At 44.6% G+C, this 20,580-nt stretch overlaps 1 protein-coding gene across 14 annotated transcripts in view; it reads left to right on the top strand.

Moving 5' to 3' along the window:
- The window catches only part of FMNL2 (formin like 2), a 279,853-nt gene that overhangs the window by 191,466 nt on the left and 67,807 nt on the right, over nt 1-20,580 (top strand). For 10 of the 14 annotated variants that reach the window (XR_006413533.1, XM_044418182.1, XM_044418181.1 and 7 more), the window contains exons 5-7: nt 1,763-1,846; nt 8,172-8,324; nt 10,370-10,489. Coding sequence is in view for 13 of the 14 variants with exons in the window: in XM_044418182.1 (XP_044274117.1) it covers nt 1,763-1,846; nt 8,172-8,324; nt 10,370-10,489 (357 nt within the window). In the remaining variant the exon portion in view is untranslated. The remainder of the gene's footprint in view (nt 1-1,762; nt 1,847-8,171; nt 8,325-10,369; nt 10,490-20,580) is intronic. The other 4 variants (XM_044418188.1, XM_044418186.1, XM_044418187.1 and 1 more) reach the window with 1 other exon arrangement.

Genomic DNA, 20,580 nt, shown 5'->3' with positions numbered 1-20,580 from the left:
GAGTAAGCTTTCCTAGCTGTTTGCCATCACATTTTAATTTTCCTCCAGCTTCTTTGAGAGGAGGAGCAGTGGGGCCTGTACTGGGAGGCAGCAAGGACCACACCCAGCCATGAACCACTTGCTACTCACCAGTGCCCAGTGAATTTAGCTATTGGCATTCTTCTGCTGAAGGATTATTTTTCCATGTCACAAGGTCAAAAAGTGGATCTAGTTTCACACAGGCTATCCTGTACTTCACATGTCCTTGTAGGTATTTTGTTGTTGTTTAATCATTTGAAATTTTGCTAGATGCTCGTTAGTGGGAAGCAGTAAATCAAACAGTTATTGATATTGCAAGAAAACCATAGATGGTGCAAGTGTTTGCAGCATCAGTGGTGCCTGTGAATGGATGGACATGAATATGGAACAGAGCCTGGATTTGAACAGTTCTGTTGTTATGCTGCTGATATACATTGCAATAGAAATAATATATACAATTTCTTTATTCAGGGATTCCATAAGGTGCTCTCTTTCTATGCCACAAGCTTTTGTAGTTCTGGAAGTTCCACAATAAAGTCTCAAGTGTGCAGCAAAGCTTACCTTTCTATGAAGCTTAATGTTTTTCAGGTTTTCCCATATAGTATTACATAAGTTAATGATACAGAGGTGTAGTACTATCATGTGTACTGGGTAGTGCCAAATTAAACCCCATTTTGAACCCCCCAGGGGTTCTTCAGGTCTTGAGTTTCCTTAACAATTGAGCAATATAACAAAATTGCATGGGAAAGATTTGCTGTGGAATGTTCAAAACACATTTGGTTTTATTTTGCACAGTCCAATTGTCTTGATAGTTTACTGCTTGGTGTTGTCTTCTGCGTTATTGCTTGATTCATTGGCTGTCCTTCTATGTAAGTGCATTTTCAGGTTTTTCCAAGTACTAAAACACATCCTGCACACAGGAACAAAGTTTATGCAGATGTGGCCCTAGATGCTTCAGCAGTTGAGCTGAAAACCGAGTTGGCACCAGGTCTCATCTCCTGCACTGTAAAGGGATAATAAAATGATCGCTGATTTTGGTTACCTGCCCACCGAAGTGGTGCCTTTTTATGTACTTGCATTTGCATGCTTTCGAACTGCAAGGTTGGCAGGAGCTGGGACGGAGCAACGGGAACTCACCCCGTTGTGCAGATTCGAACCGGTGACCTTTTGATCAACCAGCCCAGCAGCTCAGCAGTTTAAACCACTGTGCCACCTGCATTCCCAATGGTTCCTTCAGATCTTGTCCAAGAAGAATTTTTATGTTTATCTTATTATTACACCTGTTTCTCACTTTTTCCCCTCCTGTGAGAACTGAAGCCAGTTTATAAGTTTCTCCTCCTCTCCACTGTATCCTCACAACAACTTCATGAAGTATGATAAGCGTAGACTTAAGTGACTGGCCCAAAGACACCCAGGAAACTTCGTGGGTGAGTGGAGACTAGAATCTAGATGCCTCAAGTCTCAGTCCTGAGCTCTCACTTCCACTCCTCAGTGGCTCTCATCGGCTTGTCTCACCCCGTAATGGACGGGCCAACCTTAAGAATAGGCACTGGTCTTGCTGTTGTCAGGCTTTGGGGTCACTGTTACTTTCTTTCTCCAGACATTCTTGAGTAAGGACAAAGATGCTTTTCTTCAATTTTTAATTTCCTATAATGACTGGATGAAGTGGGCTTTTTCTTTGAAGGGGACAGCTTTCCTTGCAGAAATAGAAATATTCTTACCTGTTTGAATTATTTTTTAACAGATGGGTCAGGGAGTTTTTGAATGAAGAAAACAAAGGCCTGGATGTTTTGGTGGAGTACTTGTCTTTTGCACAATATGCAGTCACGTAAGTAAGACAGAGTTTATGCAGTCACAGTCTCCTTTTTCTTTGCAGAATAAAATGTATATTGCATTGATTTTCTTTCTTGGCATCACAGAGCAGTGAAGGATAAACAAATTTGGTGATCTGTTGTTCTAACATCAAAGGTCTGTTTTCAAAACGTTATGTCAGAAATCTCCACTTTTTATGTCATTATGATGTAATGGGTCCACTGCATCCATACCCATAATAGATAGCCCGTTTCTTTATTTTTTGTGACATTTATAACCTGCCTTTTCCCCTCTCTTGGAAGGAAAGCAAGGAGCCTTACATTTTCTCTCTCCATGTTGTCCTCTGACTCTATGAGGAAGGTTAGGCTGAGAGTCTGTGACTGACCCAAAGTTACCCAGTGAGCTTCATGGCTGACTAAGGACTAGAACTTGGGTTTCCCAAGTCCTAGCGCAGAACTGTCACCAGTAGGCAACACTGTCTATTTTTTTATTTAGTATTATTTATAAAATTTCTATGCTGCCCCATTTGCCGAAGCCTTGGGGCAGCTTACAAATAAATCAATTAAAATACTATACATTAACTATATAAAACAAGTTAACAGTATAAAACAAGTCGCCCTGGCCAACGAATAAAATAAATAAATATCATTAACAATTAAAATGACGTTTGAATAAAAAGGTTTTTGCCTGGCGCCGAAAAACAAATAACAACGGCGCCAGGCGGACCTCTCTGGGGAGCGCATTCCATAAGTTAGGCACCACCGCAGAGAAAGTCCTCCTCTGGGTACTTACCCTCCTAATTTCCTTCACGGAGGGTTCCCGGAGAAGGGCCTCTCCCGCTGATCTCAGGGGGCGGGCGGGCGGGCATATATGGACGTAAGCGCTCCTTCAAGTAACCAGGACCCAAGCCGTTTAGGGCTTTATAGGTCATCACCAACACCTTGAATTGGGCCCGGACTCAATGGGAAGCCAGTGAAGCTGACGGAGGACTGGAGTCATGTGAACATAACGCCCAGTCCCCGTCAGCAGCCTGGCAGCTCTATTTTGAACGAATTGAAGTATCCAGACCGTCTTCAAGGGTAGCCCCACGTAGAGCGCGTTACAGAAGTCAAGGCAGAAAGTCACCAACGCGTGTGTCACTGTCGCCAGGCAGTCGTACTCCAGGTAGGGGCGCAGCTGATGGATCAGCCGAAGCTGAAAGAAAGCGCTCCTCGCCACCGCTGTCACCTGAGCTTCCATTGAAAGCTCTGGGTTGAAGAGCACTCCCAAGCTGTGGACCCTGTCCCTAAGAGGGAGTGTAACCCCATTCAGGACTAGGTTCAATTCACCCTCCCCAAAGCCCGATCCGCCAACCAACAGGACCTCCGTCTTGTATGGATTGAGCTTCAGTTTATTGGCCCTCATCCAGCCCATTACCTTGGCCAGGCACCAGTTCAGCACAGCCACTGCCTCATCTGGATTGGTGGAAAACAAGAGGTAGAGCTGGGTATCATCAGCATACTGATGATTCCGCAGCCCACACCTGCTGACGACCTCTCCTAGCGGTTTCATGTAGATGTTAAACAGCAAAGGGGACAAAATGGATCCCTGCGGTACTCCATGGCATAGCTGCCATGGCGCAGAGTCATAGTCCCCCAGCACCACCTTCTGAAAACGGTCATTGAGATAGGAGCGGAACCACTGCAAAGCAGTGCCTCCGACCCCCAATCCCGCAAGCCTATCCAGAAGGATACCATGGTCGATGGTATCGAAAGCCACTGAGAGGTCCAGGAGAACCAACAGGGACGCACTCCCCCTGTCCTTCTCCCTGCACAGGTCATCGTACAGGGCGACCAAGGCAGATTCAGTACCGTACCCGGGTCTGAAGCCGGACTGAAAAGGATCCAGATAATCAGTTTCATCTAAGAGTGCTTGGAGTTGTCCCGCCACCACCCGCTCCAACACCTTGCCCAGAACGGGATGTTGGCCACTGGTCTATAATTAGTGGCCATCTCTGGATCCAGTGACACTTTCTTCAGGACCGGTCGGACTACCACCTCCTTTAAAGGGGCAGGCACCCGACTCTCCCTCAGAGAAGCGTTAACCACTTCCAAGATCCAGATCCCAATCCCGTGCTTGCCGTTATTTATTAACCAAGACAGTCAAGGGTCCAACAGGCAAGTGGTGGGACGTACTCATCCAAGCACCTTGTCCACATCATCAGGCCGCAATAACTGAAATTCATCCATTGATTTTGGACCAGACAGCGGCATTGGTAACTCCCCAGAGACCTCTGAGTCACTAGTAGAGTCTAGCTCGTGACGAATCTGAGCGATTTTCTCCCTGAAATGCTTGGCAAAGTCGTCACAGCGGGCCTTCGAGGGTGGAACCAGATCTTTCTTAGGGCCAGGATGAACCAGGCCTTGCACCACTCAAAAAAGCTCCGCCGGATGGCATTTTGAAGAGGCAATGGAAACGGAAAAGAATTTCTTTTTCGCCGCCCTCACCACCACAGCATAGGCCCGATAGTGGGCTCTTAAGTGTGTTCGGTCAGATTCATCCCGTGATCTCCTCCACCTACACTCTAGCCGTCTCCCAGCCTGCTTCATCGCCCGCAATTCAGGTGTATACCAAGGGGAAGAGTGGGCTCTGCCCGGCGGGAGAGGACGCTTAGGAACGATCGTGTCAACAGCCCTGGTCATCTCCCCGTTCCACGGTTTGACCAGAGCCTCGACAGGAGCACCAGTCTTGACAGCCGGAAACTCAGGGATCCATCCGGATCCATCCGGCTCTGGGGGTGGACCCACACAATCGGGTCCGCACCCTTACAGGGGAAGAGGCCGCTCTCAAGCACAAACCTCACCAGGAAGTGATCTGACCATGACAGGGGTGTCAGACATAAATTCCTCACCCTCAGACCACCCTCTTCCTGCCCCGTTGAGAAAACCAGGTCCAGAGTGTGTCCAAGTTCATGGGTTGGGCCGGTGACATGTTGAGACAGCCCCATGGCCGTCATGAAGGCCATGAAGTCCTGAGCCGCCCCGGTCAGACCAGTCTCGGCATGGAGCTTGAAGTCCCCCAGGACCAACATCCTGGGGGTCCTCAACACCAGGTCCGAGACGATCTCCGTCAGCTCAGGCAGGGAGACTGTTGGGCAGAAGGGTGCACGGTACACCACCAGAATCCCCAATCTTTCTCGGTCACCCAACACCAAGTACAGGCACTCCAGCCCTGGCCTCGAAGGGACCAGAAGTCCTCTGAGGGAGATGGAGGCTTGGTAAACCAAAGCGACCCCCCCTCCCCTCCCCTCCCCTCCAGGCGTGGATGGTGCTGAACCAGATACTCGGGCAGGCACATTTGAGAGAGGGCAACATGCCCCCACTCCCGCCCAGGTCTCTGTTATGCAAGCCAGGTCGGCCCCCTCATCCACAGACAAGTCATGGATGAGGGAAGATTTATTGTAGACCGACCTGGCATTGAGCAGCAGCACCGTCAGGCCCGAGGGGCGGTTGACAAGGCTACCTGGAACCCTCTGGCTGGGGGCAGAACGAGAAGGAGGGACAGGTGTCAGACATCTGTCCCTCCAACTTCTACGCGGACACGTTAAGCCCCCACCGCTGTAATGTCCATTGCCCATGACCACCCCAATGGCGGCGCCCCCGCGCTCTCCAGGAAACTCAAGCGTCAACATGGCCAGGGACGACTCCATAAAAACAGATTAAAATACAGTAAAACTTTAAAACAATCAAAAACTCCCCATTTCCCCCCCATACAAAATTAAAATCCCCCCACCGACCTAGTCCCCCACCAGCCCAGCCCCGCATGGCCACGAACAGCCACGAATGGCGGCACCACCCTTTGGCCATCGCCTTTCGGTCGCCGGCCAGTGATGACAGCGCGGCGCGGCAAGTGATCCGAGCCGCGGAGCACGGCGGGTGTTCGAGGGGGGAGGGAGCTCCAAGCCCGCCCAGCCCCAGGCCGCGTCTGGCGGGTTAAGCTGGCACCTGCCCGTGCACCCCGCCCCAATCCGGCATTGCTCTCACCGACGCCGGCAGGGCGGGGAGCAGGGAGTGGCGCGGAAACCCACCCGGCGGCAAGATGGCAGCGCCCTCCTCTGCTCCATCGACGGCGGGCCTGGCGTGGCCCTGGTGTGGCCCTGGCGTGGCCCTGGCATCCTCCGTGCCTGGGGTGGCCCAGCGGGGCCTGGGGTGGCTCGGCGGTGCGCCTCAAGTGCGGCGGCGGCGGTGGCAGCAGCAGCGATGACAGCGCGGCGTCTGTCTCTTTAGAAAGTCAAGTGTAAGTCAGTTAAAATGGAGAAAATGGAGAAAGCAGTGGCACAAATTATTTGCAGTCCTGTGGTTATCCTGAGCTGTCCTGCTGCTCTGACCTGCAGCAATTTTCCACTGTCCTCAGTAGGGATGTGAAGATTAGGTCAGAATCTGGTTCTCTTGCCTTTGCCAAACTCATTTCTCATGTTTGGCCTTGAACAGGGAATGAGGTGAGCTGTGAACAAATTTGCAAATGCTTGGGAATGCAAGTGGATTCTTTGTGCAAAGTACACACAGCCTGCAAGTCACACTGTGGAAGCAAAACTATTGCCATATGCCCTTGCAAATGTTTGGAAGAAAGTAGACTTAGGGAAGAGAGAAAGTGGGTTGCAGTCTCCGAAGCCAAGCTGAGGAAATCCAGTGTATTCCCAGCCCCAGATGCTGTGCACTTCCTTAGTCCTGGGCCTTTTTTATCCTGCCTTTTTTATCCTACCTATAGTCCTTTTAATTGGAGGGGCCAGGGGTGGCACCTGGCACTTCGGTCATGCAGAGTGGGCTCTACCCCTGAGCCATGGCCCCCTCATCAAATCTGGTGCTTTTTCCTACAAACTGACAATTCTGTCTTTCCTGTGGTGAGGTCACACAAAGTGAAATCTGCTTCGTCTGTGATAGCAGAAGCCTTTTGTCCCTGCTTCTGCTTTACCAGCCCCTCTCTTGATTTTTGAATTAATTTTGAGAATGTGTATAGTATGATGATAGCAGCAGCATGGTGGCTGCCTGGTGATATGAGAGGAGTCTGTGGATGCCACATGTAATTAACTTCCCTATGAAATCCCCTTCCAATACTGTGTTTTACAGAGCAGGTGGGGTGGAAGAAATGAAGATGGTTTGGATGGGGTTGTTGCGGAGCCCAGTTTCCTGTCTGTGAAAGCCTTTTGTTTTCTGGGTCCACATGCCCTGAAGGACCGTGAATGCAACAGGACAGTTGTGTTGACTCATGCTTCTATTAGATCAGGGCTGTAGGCTCTAAGGCTGGATTTAGGCTGGATATCTGCAGGCATTCCCATTGCTTAGAAAGAGCTTGCCTGGAATTTTGTTTGAATCAGAATGATGCATAAAGTTTTCAAAGGAAAAAAAAAGCATATGGCAGAAAAATGTGCAGCTTTAACGCACGGGTGCAGAACCTCTTTCAGCTCCTGGGATGCAGGCCAAGTAGGAGAAGCTTTGAGAGGCTACCACTCCAGTGCTGGGCCGGGCCAAAGGCCAAATGGCTGGGGCTGACATACCCGAAGTTCCAGCATGCCTTAGCTTAAAGCTCTTTCTGTGAGGAATTAAGAGAGTCATTCCAGCCTTTTATAATGCAGGAAAACTCCACAAAAATGGTAGGTGGTTGAGAGAAAGGGGAGGGGCTATTTAGGTAAGCTGGAGACTGCATTAGCATTTCAGGAGGGACAGATTTTGCCCCTGGGGTTGTTTTAATGATGGTATATTCCAAATGGAACATGATCACTTGGCTGTGCTGTCAAACTGCAATAGATGGGGCAGGGGCTGGGCAATAGACAATGCATTGCATTTGTTTAGAGTTTGGGCTTGGACAGCAGGTTGGGATGAAGACTTTGTTCCGCAGGAACTATATTGGAATACCCAGTTTATTGCCAGCTTGGGCCCTTTGGAGGAAAGGTGGAATATAAATGTATCAAATAAATTGATAAAAGAAAAATGCAGAGTTCTGAGCTTTCATCCCTACCATAGCACTGGAGGGTTCTCATCCAGCTGGAATTCATGCAATATTGACTGTAAAATGTCCTCAGTAGTATCCCTGTGACAGGCTCTCTTTCCAACCCTCTTTCAATTTCTAAAGATCCAAATTTACTATGAAATATATGTGAATCCACCACATGGTTTCAGCTCAAGGGGAAGTATATTATGGTGAGCTCTGATGCTTTATCATTGAGTATAATCCACTGGGACACAGTAAATCTGCAGATGTGCAGCAGCAAAAAGAAAAAGCTGCCTACATGTTTTGGTGTACACTCTTGATCTTTTTGTTTTGTTTTGAGGCCACATGACATAAGACTATCTGATTCCTTCCAGCTTTGACTTTGAGAGTTTGGAGAACAACATGGAAAACTCAATGGACAAATCTAAACCTTGGAGTCGATCCATTGAAGATCTCCATCGAGGAAGTAACTTACCCTCTCCTGTTGGCAATAGCATTTCCCGTTCTAGCAGACATTCTACTCTAAGGTAAGGAATATGAGGACTTCAGAGAATAAATGGCTTCAAAAGGGAGAGGATCCTCTATTGTTACATCATCATCTGCTACCATTGATCGCCATAAGTCACACATTTTGTCAACTTCCCAGAAGCCACTCCTATCCTCATTAAATTGAATATTCCCTGAGGGGGAAAATATTTATATGGTAATGAGCTGTGCTTGTGTTGTTTTTATTTTGCAGCTGATTGTCTAATAATCACTATGTCCTGGGGAGTATCCTTCTCTTTGTTTATGTTGTGAAATGGCAAAGCAATAAGGTTCTTATGCACTAAACAGATGTTTAGTTACCTTGCTGAAGCAATCGACACCATGCAAAACAAGAAATCTGCCAAACAATGCTTGGGCCATTGTTCTTTCCCCATATGACTGTAGTTTGGCCTATTAACTTAAAAAAATCATAGCAAAGCTTCCCCTCAAGGGATTTTAGTTATGTTTACTACAGAATCTTCACTTTATAAAGAGACAAGGATGACCTGTTATCCTTGTCCTTCTTTTGTTACTTTGTGGAGCTTATTGTTTGGGATGTAAAAGTACCCCCTAGAACTATTCCTGTAAAGATTATGAGGTACTATTGTGCCTGGACATGCTTATGTTCAACAGTAGGCTGAAATTTGGGGATGTTTTAGTCTAGAGACTTTTTGACAATGCCTAGAAGGACAAGTCTGTAGGACTATATGTATATACATTGCAGTACAGAATGGAAGCTAGAGGGATGCCCCATGATGTGTTAAATTAGACATCAGATGTTATCTCAATTTCATGTAAGAAATATTGCCTATACTGCTTGGTAAAACTATGAATGAGTTTGAAAATGAAAGATAATTATTGTTCAAACTCTTGCTGTTTTATATTGCCTTGTTAGCATCTTTGTATTCAGAATGTATGAAAGTGTTTCAGACTTTTTGGTATACTGAGTGATACCAGAGGAAACTGTGCCGCACAATTCTGTGCATACATATTCAGAAGATTAAAAACCTAAGTGTGTTTAAGATTGTAGCTTTACAACACAGTTGTATGCTTGTCTTGAACAAGGGTTTACTAGGAGGTAATTTCATGCAAGTGTTTATAGGATTGCAGCCTTAGATTAGGATTAGGCATTGCTTTATAGCGTGGGTCCTCAAACTGCAGCCCGCGGGTTTGAGGATCCCTGCTTTGTAGACTACTGGAACTACAGCTTAGTTGTCAGTGGTCCAACACCTTCACTGCTGCTCACAGTTCTAACTATTGCATAGTAGTTCTTGCTTAATTTCACTAGTCCTTTAAGACTGTGCAGAATTACCAATAAAAAATCTTCAATACGCACTATGCCATAGTTTGCACTAAAACTCCATAGTGGTTTTCTCCTACAACATACATCTGCATCCTCTTATCTTTTTGAAATTTTGAAAATGTTGTGGGGTTTGCTTGTTTGGCATTACTATCAAAAGTAAATAGAGAATAAAAAGTCATCTATTGGGAAGCTGTCATGATTACGTTTGATCTGCAAAAGAGGAGAAGAAGCATTCCTAAAAGCGTAGCCTGACATTTCTGATAGGCCAAACAGGTTGAAAGCTTCCTACCCAGTGCTATGCTAACTGCAGTAGAACGGTTGATGATACATCGGAAAACCAGTCTACCCGTGCTTCTTGTAAGCTGTAGGATCATTGGGAGGACATATTTTTAAAATGTGATAAATCAGTTGTTGTATGACCAAATTTTAAAAGGTTTTGGTGTGTGGATTTCAGCCGTGTTCTTTTCCCCCACCTGATTTCTAGAAGAAAGGCAGAATTCAAGTGTGCATTATACAAGGTGTCATTTTCTCTCTTCCTCACCTCTCTGCCTCTGTTTACATGCATCTCTTTACTGTCAATCTTCTTTCCCTTCTGCATCAATGCCTTCTTCCCAGGCCATTCCTTTCCCTCATCAATATTTTGGCTTCACCATTTCTTTCTCTTCCTCCTTGTCACCTCCTCTTTCTCACTGCCTCCTTCTCTTTTTCTCCTCCATGCTCAACCCTGTTTCAAAATGCCATCAGAATGGTTTGTCTGCCAGAGCAACTTCAGTTCAAACGCCGCCAGAGCTGCTTTTCACCCAACTGCCTCTGGAACGGCTTCTCTTTACACTCTACCGCCGAGGCTTCGAGCTGGAAAATCTCGTAAGTCGTGGGTGTAAAGCAACACCCAGAAAAGTGCAAGTGTACATGGGAGCAGGAGCTCTCGCGCTGCTGCCCATGTATTATAATGAGGGTAACTGCACTGTCGTGTGTGAAAGGTTCCAGTGGCAGGGACTTTCAGTGTCTCAAGTGTTGGTTATCTCATTATATTGCATATGCTGAAGTCACTCAGTTTTTTTTGGGGGGGCGGTTATAAACAACCCATTTGAAATTCTGTGGAGAGGAACTTCTGGGGTGTATGTTGTGTTTTTCACAATTCCCCTTGCCCTATAGTAAGTTATAAAGTACACAATGATTTAGTTATAGACCATGGAGTCTACAATTTCTGTTTAGATTGTATCAATAGTATTTCATCGTAGATTAGTTTTCACAGTAATGTATGTAATTTTAAGGCTTAGTTTGACCTCTGTTCAGAACTTTGTGCTATCATGAGGTTTACTTTTTAATTTCATTTTTAAATCTATCTAAATATAACTCTCTGGTTTAGTATACAGGATCAGTTTAAGTGGTAGCATTCTAATTTAGCTAAAATTGTAAAGGCAGCTATATATTGCCTCTTCTCAGTAATTCTTTCTGTGCTTATGCATAGTTAATACATAACCTTTTCTAAAAAGCGATCTGTCTGTTCATCAATGCAGCCCATTGTTTCAAGCACTATAAAAATTAATGAGAAAGTGCCTGCGAGAAGACTTGGTGTGCAAAATTGATTGCCGCATTTGTGTTCTCTTTATATGGAATCGCCTCACTTTAAAAATGATCAGGTTTTGCTGCTCATTATAGGAAATGGGACTTTATTTTTTATTGGATGTGCAATGAAGCTGATCCTGCTCCCACCCCCAGTTATCTTCCTTCCATTTGAACTTGTGCTCAAATGAAATCTAGTGCATCTAAATAAGACAAGGAGCTCAAGTTTAATCTCTTACAGTGGTTTGAATTATTTCTAAGTTTATTTGGCATGTAATAATCTTCAGAGTTTTCTTGTAGCTGCTGAACTCTTTCAGTAGTATCCAGTGTTGATTGTGTGTAGTGTAGTCCCACTGACATAAGAAAGTCTTAAATCATTCACTCATTTTCAGTGAGTGTGCAATATATAAGGCTGACATCCAGTCTATCCTTTTTGTTCTGTTATTATCCCACACCCTTTATTATGTCTCTTGTTAAAACCCGTAAATTTTTTATGGCATGGGAGTGGGAAGTAGGTGGAAAAAATGCCACTGATGCAGATACAAAGTGTGACTAGGCTTGACTCTTACTTGTATTTAGTCTAGTTTTGTAGAGCTCACTCACATCCATCCATGCAGATTTGTACCACATGCAAATCCTACATGGTCTTTGCCATTAATGCACCTTTTTTCACTGATCTATTTATTTAGACAATGTAAATGGTGCTCTTCAAATTCTACTCTGTATTTTATTACAGAGTAATCCTGCTACCCCAGATCTGTGGTTTGGTGAAGGTTAGCAGTTACAGCCACAAAAGCTCCACATATCGGAGGCAGAGGTGGATGCAAAAGCCCCTTTCTTCTGCCCAGAGGCCCCAGGTTTGTCCTGCTCAGGCATTCCAGGTTGGAGTTAGCATTGATAATTCCCCTCCTGACAGTTTTTAAATGAGCAAAGGTTCTAATAACAGCTACTAATTTGAATAGCTTTTGATGGGGTTAGATAAATGAATCGAGAGTAAGGCTATTAGTAGCTACTTGAGTTGGAAAAAGTACAGAGAAGGGCAACAAAAAGGATCAGGGCTGGAGCAACTTCCATATGAGGAGTGGCTACACCAACTGGTACTGTTTAGCTTAGGAAAAAGGCAGTAAAGGGAAACATGATAGAGGTTTTTAATAATGCCATGGTGTGGAGAAAGTAGAAACATTTTTCTCCCTCTTCCGTAATGCTCAAACCTGGGGTTATCTCATTAAGCTTATTGGTGGGAGGTTTAGGACAGATATAAGAAGAACTTCTTTACACGGCATATATTTAAACCATGGAATTTGCTCCTGGGGGAAGTGGTGATGGCCACCAATCTTGGGTGGCTTTAGAAAGGGTTAGGGCAGGTCCATGAGGGAGGTGGCTATCTGTGGCTACTAGCCTTGCTGGTTATGTACCAGAGGTGGCCTGCCTGCCCACACCAGTTGCTGAGGAGCTCAGGCAGGAGGAGGCCTGGACCCGTCTTGCTTGGAGAATTCTGTGGGCAGCTGGTTTGCTACCATGTGTATGGAGTGCTGGACTAGATGGACTTTGGGTCTGATCCAGTATGGCTTTGCTTATGCTCTTAGTCATGATAGCTACGTATATGCCACCTCCAGTACCAGGTGACATATAGCTGTCTTGTTGCATACAGGCCTTTTGGACCAATATTTGAATTTTGTTAATAATATCACCAGTTGCTCAATACCACACAATCTTAGCAGTCCAAAAGAGGAGAGTATTACTGTGTCCTCTTACAGATTTGGTTGATGATACTGTCTTTGTAGTTATTGTAAATACAGTATGCTTTGATATGTGTATAGCAGCAAATTAAAAGAATGCTGCTCCAAACATACCTTGTGTGATAGAATATGAGACATTGCAATCTTACAAAATTATTATAGAAGATAAAGAAATGGAATGCATAAATACATTCACTGAAAAATGGACATTATTTGCAAATTTTTGGGATACCTAATATCAGGATAATACATTTTGCTTTCTCGGCTGTAGAGTGTTTTTTGTTCCCTCTCTCCGTGTGTGTGTGTGTGTGTGTGTGTGTGTGTGTGTGTGTGTGTCTAAAATATAATTTTTAAATATAAGAAAATGTTAAAAATAAAATTATATATATAGAATGAAGGAAAGAAAGAGAAACTTTCTGATGCAAAACATCTTGATTCATTTCACATATAGTCAATAAGAAGGAAGTCCTGTTTTGTGTTTCTTCCATACAGCTGGGGGTGCTCCCATTTGGAAAGCTCCATTGTTAAAGGAAGTGTGTTATGTGGTACTATGGAAACACACAAAAATTACACTTGAATCATGACATTCAGGAAGAAGTTAGACCTGTACTAACTTGCAAGCAGCACACATGCCACCAAGAAATTCAGAAACAGTTTTGTATAATCTAATATATTTACAACTTGGCATGTATTACTCTATTACAACGAGTTTAGACTTCGTATTATGCGTATAGTGCCCTTAAGTGCTGAGCCGTTCCTGGGGCTGGGTTGGGACTAACAAGCCTTTTGGGTGATCAATGTGCAGAAAGAAAAAATGGACTTTGAAGTTCAGTTGTTTTCTGAGACCCCAGAATTCTGTATTGCAGAGAATAAATGGAAAATAACTTGCATTTTCTTTAAACTGCTTTGCACTGCCCACTGTATTGGATAAGCCCATGTGTAGTTTTTCCAGTCTCCAAAGTTACTAGACCAGCATTTTTCATGACAGCTGAACTAACTCTGAATGATTTAGAGCACATTAAATCATAAAAATAAATAATACTAAATTTTATGGTGACACCTTGCATTTGAAGTATAATTATAGGGAGTGTTGCCTTGTTTTAAACTCTTTTCCCATAAAAATGTGAAGAAACAGATTTGGAAATACTGTGGCTGAACTCCTGCCTTTGCTTTTATGGGAGTGAAACCTAATGGAAGGCAGCAGGACTTAACTCTTGTTTGTACCTGCAAAGAATTGCACAGTCTTTTCCCTGGAAGACAGCGAATTTTCCAGTTGAAAGTATATTGTGTCATCATTGTTGCCTGGCCCGCCAGGTATTTTGGACTGGAGCTCCCATAATCCTTGCCCATTGGTCATGCCAACTGGGACTTGCAGTGCAAGGTGTGTGGAGGGCACCAGGTGACCCACTTCTGCTGAATGGACTGGCTGTCACAGGAACCTCTTACAGGAGCCTCTTACACGTTGCTTGTATCTTAATTCATGGCAAGCAACACACTCTGCCCGCTTTTCCAGCATAGGCTCGAATGCCACTTTTTTCATTTTTCTTTTGTGATCGTGCATTTCCTATTCCATCATAGCTAACACACATAAAAGTGTACTGCTCTGCGGCAAAGTTTTGTCCTTCCCAGTAAGGCTCTGCTTCCGTGTATCCCGGTTGGTTTAGTCACTGGAAAATCACTCACTGAGTATTGGGCAACGGCTTACATTTCATATGTGTGTTTCAAGTGATTGTGCCAAAAAGTTGTAAATGGAGAAACTGGTGCACACCGTCAGCTTCCTCTGCAAGATTGTGCATACAAGTCTGTGATGTGTCAGAGAAGGACTGTGCATGTCAAGGAGCAGCAGCTGTTCCTTTTCAAACATGCTGCCTTGATTGATGCTAATACCACAATTACTATTTATACAGTGTTTGGGAGTGCTGAAAGAGTGCACGTAACGCCAGGAGTTCATGCAGCCATTTGGTGGCAGTATCTTCATCTAGCAATGGGTGGCTGAAAAATAATGAGGGAGTCCAAGGCCTTCTAGTGACTTCATGGCCATGGTAAGGTTTGCTATGGACTGGGCATTGTGCAGTTCATACTCTGAAAATAAGAAAACCTTTGAAACTGTGGGGATGTACACATGGTCTTACTTTCTGGAGTCTGTCTTTATAGCTTGCCTTTGAAGGAGAGAGTGAAGAAGAAAAAGGAAGTGCGGGGGGGGGGCAAGAAGGGAAACATGTGATATTAATTACTAGAGTAAACATGCTATCAAAAGATGCAATCTTTCTGCATTGGGAAGAAAATGAAGATCAGCAGCTTATATGAGGGTGTCTTTGTCCTAACATTTGTTAGCAGAAAAGAAATAGAAAGCAGGGTATCGGTATAACTTCATTCAGTCTAGGTTGGTCAAGAGCTCCATTAAGTGAACTACTGATGCCTGTGTTTTCTGCCACTAGAAAGCAAAACAAAAAACAAACAACTCCCCCCCCCCCAAACAGAACAAAACAAAACTAAACAAAGGGGATGTTACAGTTGCAGATAATACCCTAATCTCTACAGACTTTTTTCCAAATAAAATAGCACATGCTAAAGCCACCACCAGTACATAACCATGCTGCACAAGCAAGGATCATTTGTATATCAGGAAGGAAATTCTGCTTTCCAATCTTCCTTGTAAATGGTTCTGTGGGTTATGGATTGTTACCCCTAAAGTATAGAGGAAACAATATATGTTTGTTCCTCAACCAGACCTCGACTGACCTTAAAGAAGCTTTTTTTAGGAATCATGGCTTTTATCCTAGATGTGTTAATTTAAATGACTTTACTGAAGGAACTATTCCTGTTCACGTTGTGCCTGCAGTCTCTTTGGAGGGTTGGATGGGATGGGGTGGAACCTATTAGGAAGGAAGGGTGGCTGGAGCTTAGCTCTTCAACGGCCATTTGCACTGCCTGGAGCAAGAAACACTTATTTTATAACCTCACTTAAGGATGCAATCCTACACATGTATGGCCAGAAAAAATGTCCTGGAGAAGTTGCAGGACTTCTTTCTGTTCAACATGCATAGGATTGCGCCCTCTGTTACTTTACCAAGCCATAGAATCTGGGTTTCGGATGCCCATATATGATGAGAAGAGACGTAGAGTCCCAGTGTACTGCCAAAGAAATAACTGGTTTAAGAATCTACAGTTGGACATTTGCACATCTTTCTTATTTGACTGGTATATTTGATTGGAATAAAATGCTTCCTTTTTATTGAAGACCCTTCACAAATGATCCATTCAGTTTGACTGCAGCTTGGTCAGCTGTAATGGAAACAGCTTAGTATTCAGATCAGATATATACCTGTGGGCACCAGGCCATGACAGTGCTAGTATTCTTATGCTGGATTGCTTATGCATGTTCCTTTCAATATGGGACAGGGCAGTTCTAATAGGAATTTGTAGGCAGGAGCAGTACTGCTACTGCAAGACAACCTTGCTGGAATGGGTTCCCTTCAAGGCTCTGTCAGGCCCTTTGCCTGGAAGCATTTGGGAACACACAGTAGATATATTTGTTTTCTTGGCATTTCCTGATCTCTCTCTCTTGTTTGTTTGTTTTTTTAAAATTATTGTACTGTTCTGCCATTTTAGATGCAACTGTGGATTAGATTTTAATACTGCTTGGCAAGATAATTTTATGTGCGCGACTTCATTCATTTTATGTTTCTTTATAAATGGTTCTTTTATCACTGTAAAGGTTTTTAATGTACGTATGTGATTTTACCGTGCATGCTGACCTGCCGTGTTCCACGCGGTTCAGGTTGCTTTTAGAGCCTCCCCTTCCTCTTCGTGGTCTCTGTGCATCACACACCAGCCCTCTGTCGCACTGGCAGTGGGCCTTGCGGGCACATGGGCAGGCAACACAGTGCCTCAGTTCCCAGATTGCCATCTCTCCAGATCAGGGCAGATTCTTTCTTCGATCTTATTCTCAAGTACATGCTCACCTGTGGTACAAAATACATTCTCTGTCAGGCATGAGCAGTATGCATGTGTAAAGTTTGGTTTATGTTTTCTTTCAAGGATTTAGAAATAGTGTGTCTATATTTTGTGCTATCTCTATATGTGCTTTTCTAACAGCCCCACACCCACTGCATGCACTTAATTCAGAACACATCTGAACAGCGTATGTATTATTTTGTGCTTTTTGGTTCAATTTGTTTCCCAGCTTTCCACCAAATGACACTCGGGGAGATAAGAATAAGGTAGAACAAGGTAAAAATCAAAATATAAAAATAAGGAGGCAAAACAGTAATTAATCAAACAGCTGAACGACTTGGGTGTTTATGGTGGTTAGAGCCAAATGCCTAGCTGGATCTCTTTACCTGATGAGGGAAGTTCATCAGAGAAGGGGCTTGGAAAATCTCCCTGATAAGTTTCAGAGCTTGGAAGTAGCTGCTGAGTAGGCCCATGCTCAACCTCCTGACAAACATGCTTACGGGCAATCTTCCAGCAAAAATCAGATGGATCCTCTGATCTCAGAAGCTTCCAAGTAACCAGTGCCCTGGTGAGCTGTTCCCAGCAGGACAGAGAGGGCAGCCATGATTCTCACTTCTCCATCTTGATTGTTGTACATTTTTTCCTTTAGATGGGCCTTGAAGCTGCCTGGACAAGGTATGCTGGGGTCTGGTCAGGGTGGGAGAGGCCCTAAGATTCCTTGGCTCCTGTGGGAGGCTGCAGGGGGAGGGACCAGTTTCCATAGTCCCAGTTCTGAGGCCCGAGCAGTGTCTGTGGTCTCAGAGGTGGTGGTGGTGGAAACCATGGAGGTGGGGATGCCAGACACTCCATCACCTCTGGGACAGTGTGTGAGGATCAGAGGATTACTGCCCAGGTGTCAAGTGGCAGTCATCCCTGACGTGAAATCTGGATCCGAGAGCTGTTCTGACGTCAACTGTATTCATACACAGTTCATTGCAATGCACGGTGTTTTTGACATTGTTCTTTCAGCTTTCTTAAAAGTTTGTTTCTGTTTCCAATTAAAGTAATATTTTAACATAACGGAGTAGCTAAGAAAAATGTGTAGTTACTGAGTAATTGAAATGATTGCAGTACTGTGCTTGATTTTTTTTTTAAATGGATTTTCCAAACTGGAGTTCATACTAGCTTTGATGGTTGACATTACAGATGAAATAGCGTATTTCATTTTGCCTTTGTGATGAACTGTGTATGAATAGTAAGGAGCGGATCTCTGCAAGGCCTGGCACACGACCTTATTTCAGTTTTCAATCTATCTCAAGTATATGTTCCCACGAAAGTCCACAGATGTCTTTCACTTCACAAGTTATGCTCATGAAAGAGAATTCAGCCACATTGATTGATTCTGTGCCGAAGGGAGATATCATTTGCTTGCAATTTCTGTACATTGCAGATTTAAGTCATAGCTAGCATACACTATCCTGAGTTATTGATTACCATTGGAGAGCATGATTTGTGTTTGGAGAAAATAGCGAAGCTCTTGCTGTGAATGTGGAGGTGGGGCAGGTGCACTTCATAAATTGCTGTCTTCAGCAGCAAGGCAGGTGTGCTCCCGGCAAGTTTTTCTGCATGCAGGTTCAGCGTGAAATAAACAGTATGAGACACACGTTCTCCCCAACCCTGCCCCCTGGCAATATACAGCTGGCTTTGATGAACAAGAACGTCTGCTTATGGAAATACCCAAAGGCTGCGATGATCTCATACTGATCTCAGTTACCACGTGACGGTGGTTGTGAGTGAGGCTCAGTTGGCAGGAGTGTTGCTGTAATGCAAATGGAAATATTTTCTGCGTTCAAATGAAACTTGGTAACATTGAACTTCTCTTTCCTTTATAGTGGTAAGCAAGGGTTTCATTGTAAATGCAGACATAATGATCATTGCAGCCAGGCCAGTATATTTTGGCTTCATATAGTTCAGTGAGCTGCTTTGGTAAATTACCGTATTTTTCTCTCTATAAGATGCACTATTTTTCCCCTCAAAAGTAAATGTCTGTGCGTCTTATAGAGCGAATGTGTGTGTGCCCGACGCCCGGGACGCTGCCAGCCCACCTGCACCATGTGGCACCACCTGGCCGGCACATGCTGCTCCGCGCACCCGCTCCGGCGCAGGTGAGAGCTGTGCCGCTCAGGGGGAGCGGTGCGGAGGAGGAGCAGCCATGGGCTTTAACCTGCCAGCCGCACGGAAAGATGGCTTGCTCACCCCCACCGCCTGGGAAGACCTGCTGCCACCGCCGCCACACCACCCGGAAGACCACTGCTGGCACGCTGCTGGCCCGCCTGCACCATGTGGCACCACCTGGCTGGCATGCGTTTGGCACGCCCTGCTCCGCCACCCCCCTGGCGCAGGTGAGAGCTGTGCCGCTCAGGGGGAGCGGTGCGGAGGAGGAGGAGCCGCAGGCTTTAACCCGCCGGCCGCACGGAGAGACGGACTGCTCACCCCCACCTCCCAGAAGACCACCGCCAGCATGCTGCCGGCCCGGCTGCACCACACCTGGCCGGCACACGCTCGGCTTGCCCTGCTCCGCCCCCCTCCTCCGGCGCAGGTGAGAGCTGTTAATCACAGGTCGATGTGTGTTTTCAAATGGCAACCCGTCTTTTAATGAAGCCCACGGGGAAGTGATGGGGAATGTGCCTGTGATTATCAGGAAGCTTTCCATGGATCCCTCCGCTAAAAACTAGGTGCGTCTTATGGTCAGGTTCGTCTTATAGAGCGAAAAATACGGTATGCTAGGTGATTGAGTAAAATGGCCATTAAAAGCAACGACTAAAGCAACTTTAGAAAAATTAGCTTTTATTTGGTTCAATTTAATAGGACCGGGTTGTTTTATTTGGCAGTTAGACATACCAGGTTATTAAAAAGTACCAAATCTATGAGTATTTATAGCCGAATATTAAAGTAATATTGAAGATAAATCATGCTAATAAAAGTATATTTTCCTAATGCACTGTAGGATAAGGAGCTACATTGCAATTGAATTTTGTCAGACATTGGCGTTCTAAAGTACAGCTTTATGGCTTGCCTAATAAAACCAGCTTTCCATGAATGTTACTTAATTAAGCAAATGGAAACGATTGAAGAACTAAGCCTAGATCCCAAGGGCTATACATGTATGCGGTAGGATATCCTATCAGGCAATGTATGCTTGTTTGAAAAGTCACTTCTTTGAGTCCTTTTGAAGAAGACTCAATTCAACCCATAGAGCTGCATTGAAAGAGCAGCAGAATAATAGTATAGGTCCTGCATATTTAGTTTAAAAATCAGTGGAGATACATATTTGTGATTATGGTCTAATCTTGTGGCATGTGGTTGCTTACCTGAGTGTAGAAAAGTCACAGCGTATTCTAGTGGGCATAGATTCATCTTGCTAAAAATACCATCTTTTGTCTTTCTTTAAAGTAAGTTTCTATCCCTTTATAGCAGCAGGGCTAAGCTTTTGAATGTGGGTGAGCAAAGACAGTCACTTTCAGGAAAAATAACAAACTGAAAGTGCTGCTAAATATATTCTTCAGAGATGAGGTTTCTGGCAGAAGAGTCAGAGTATGTTACGCAAAATAGGAAAAATGCTCTGTAAAACTATGCAAAATATGAGAGTGCATGCGTAAGCTGATAGAAAGATGAATTTGGGTTTCTCTTAATTTCCCAGATGCAAGATATGTA

This window comes from Varanus komodoensis, unplaced genomic scaffold, assembly GCF_004798865.1.
Source record: "Varanus komodoensis strain SLA01 unplaced genomic scaffold, ASM479886v1 scaffold9, whole genome shotgun sequence".
NCBI lineage: Eukaryota > Metazoa > Chordata > Lepidosauria > Squamata > Varanidae > Varanus > Varanus komodoensis.
Note: the sequence above shows the minus strand (reverse complement) of the source record. Positions and strands in the feature narration are given on the sequence as shown.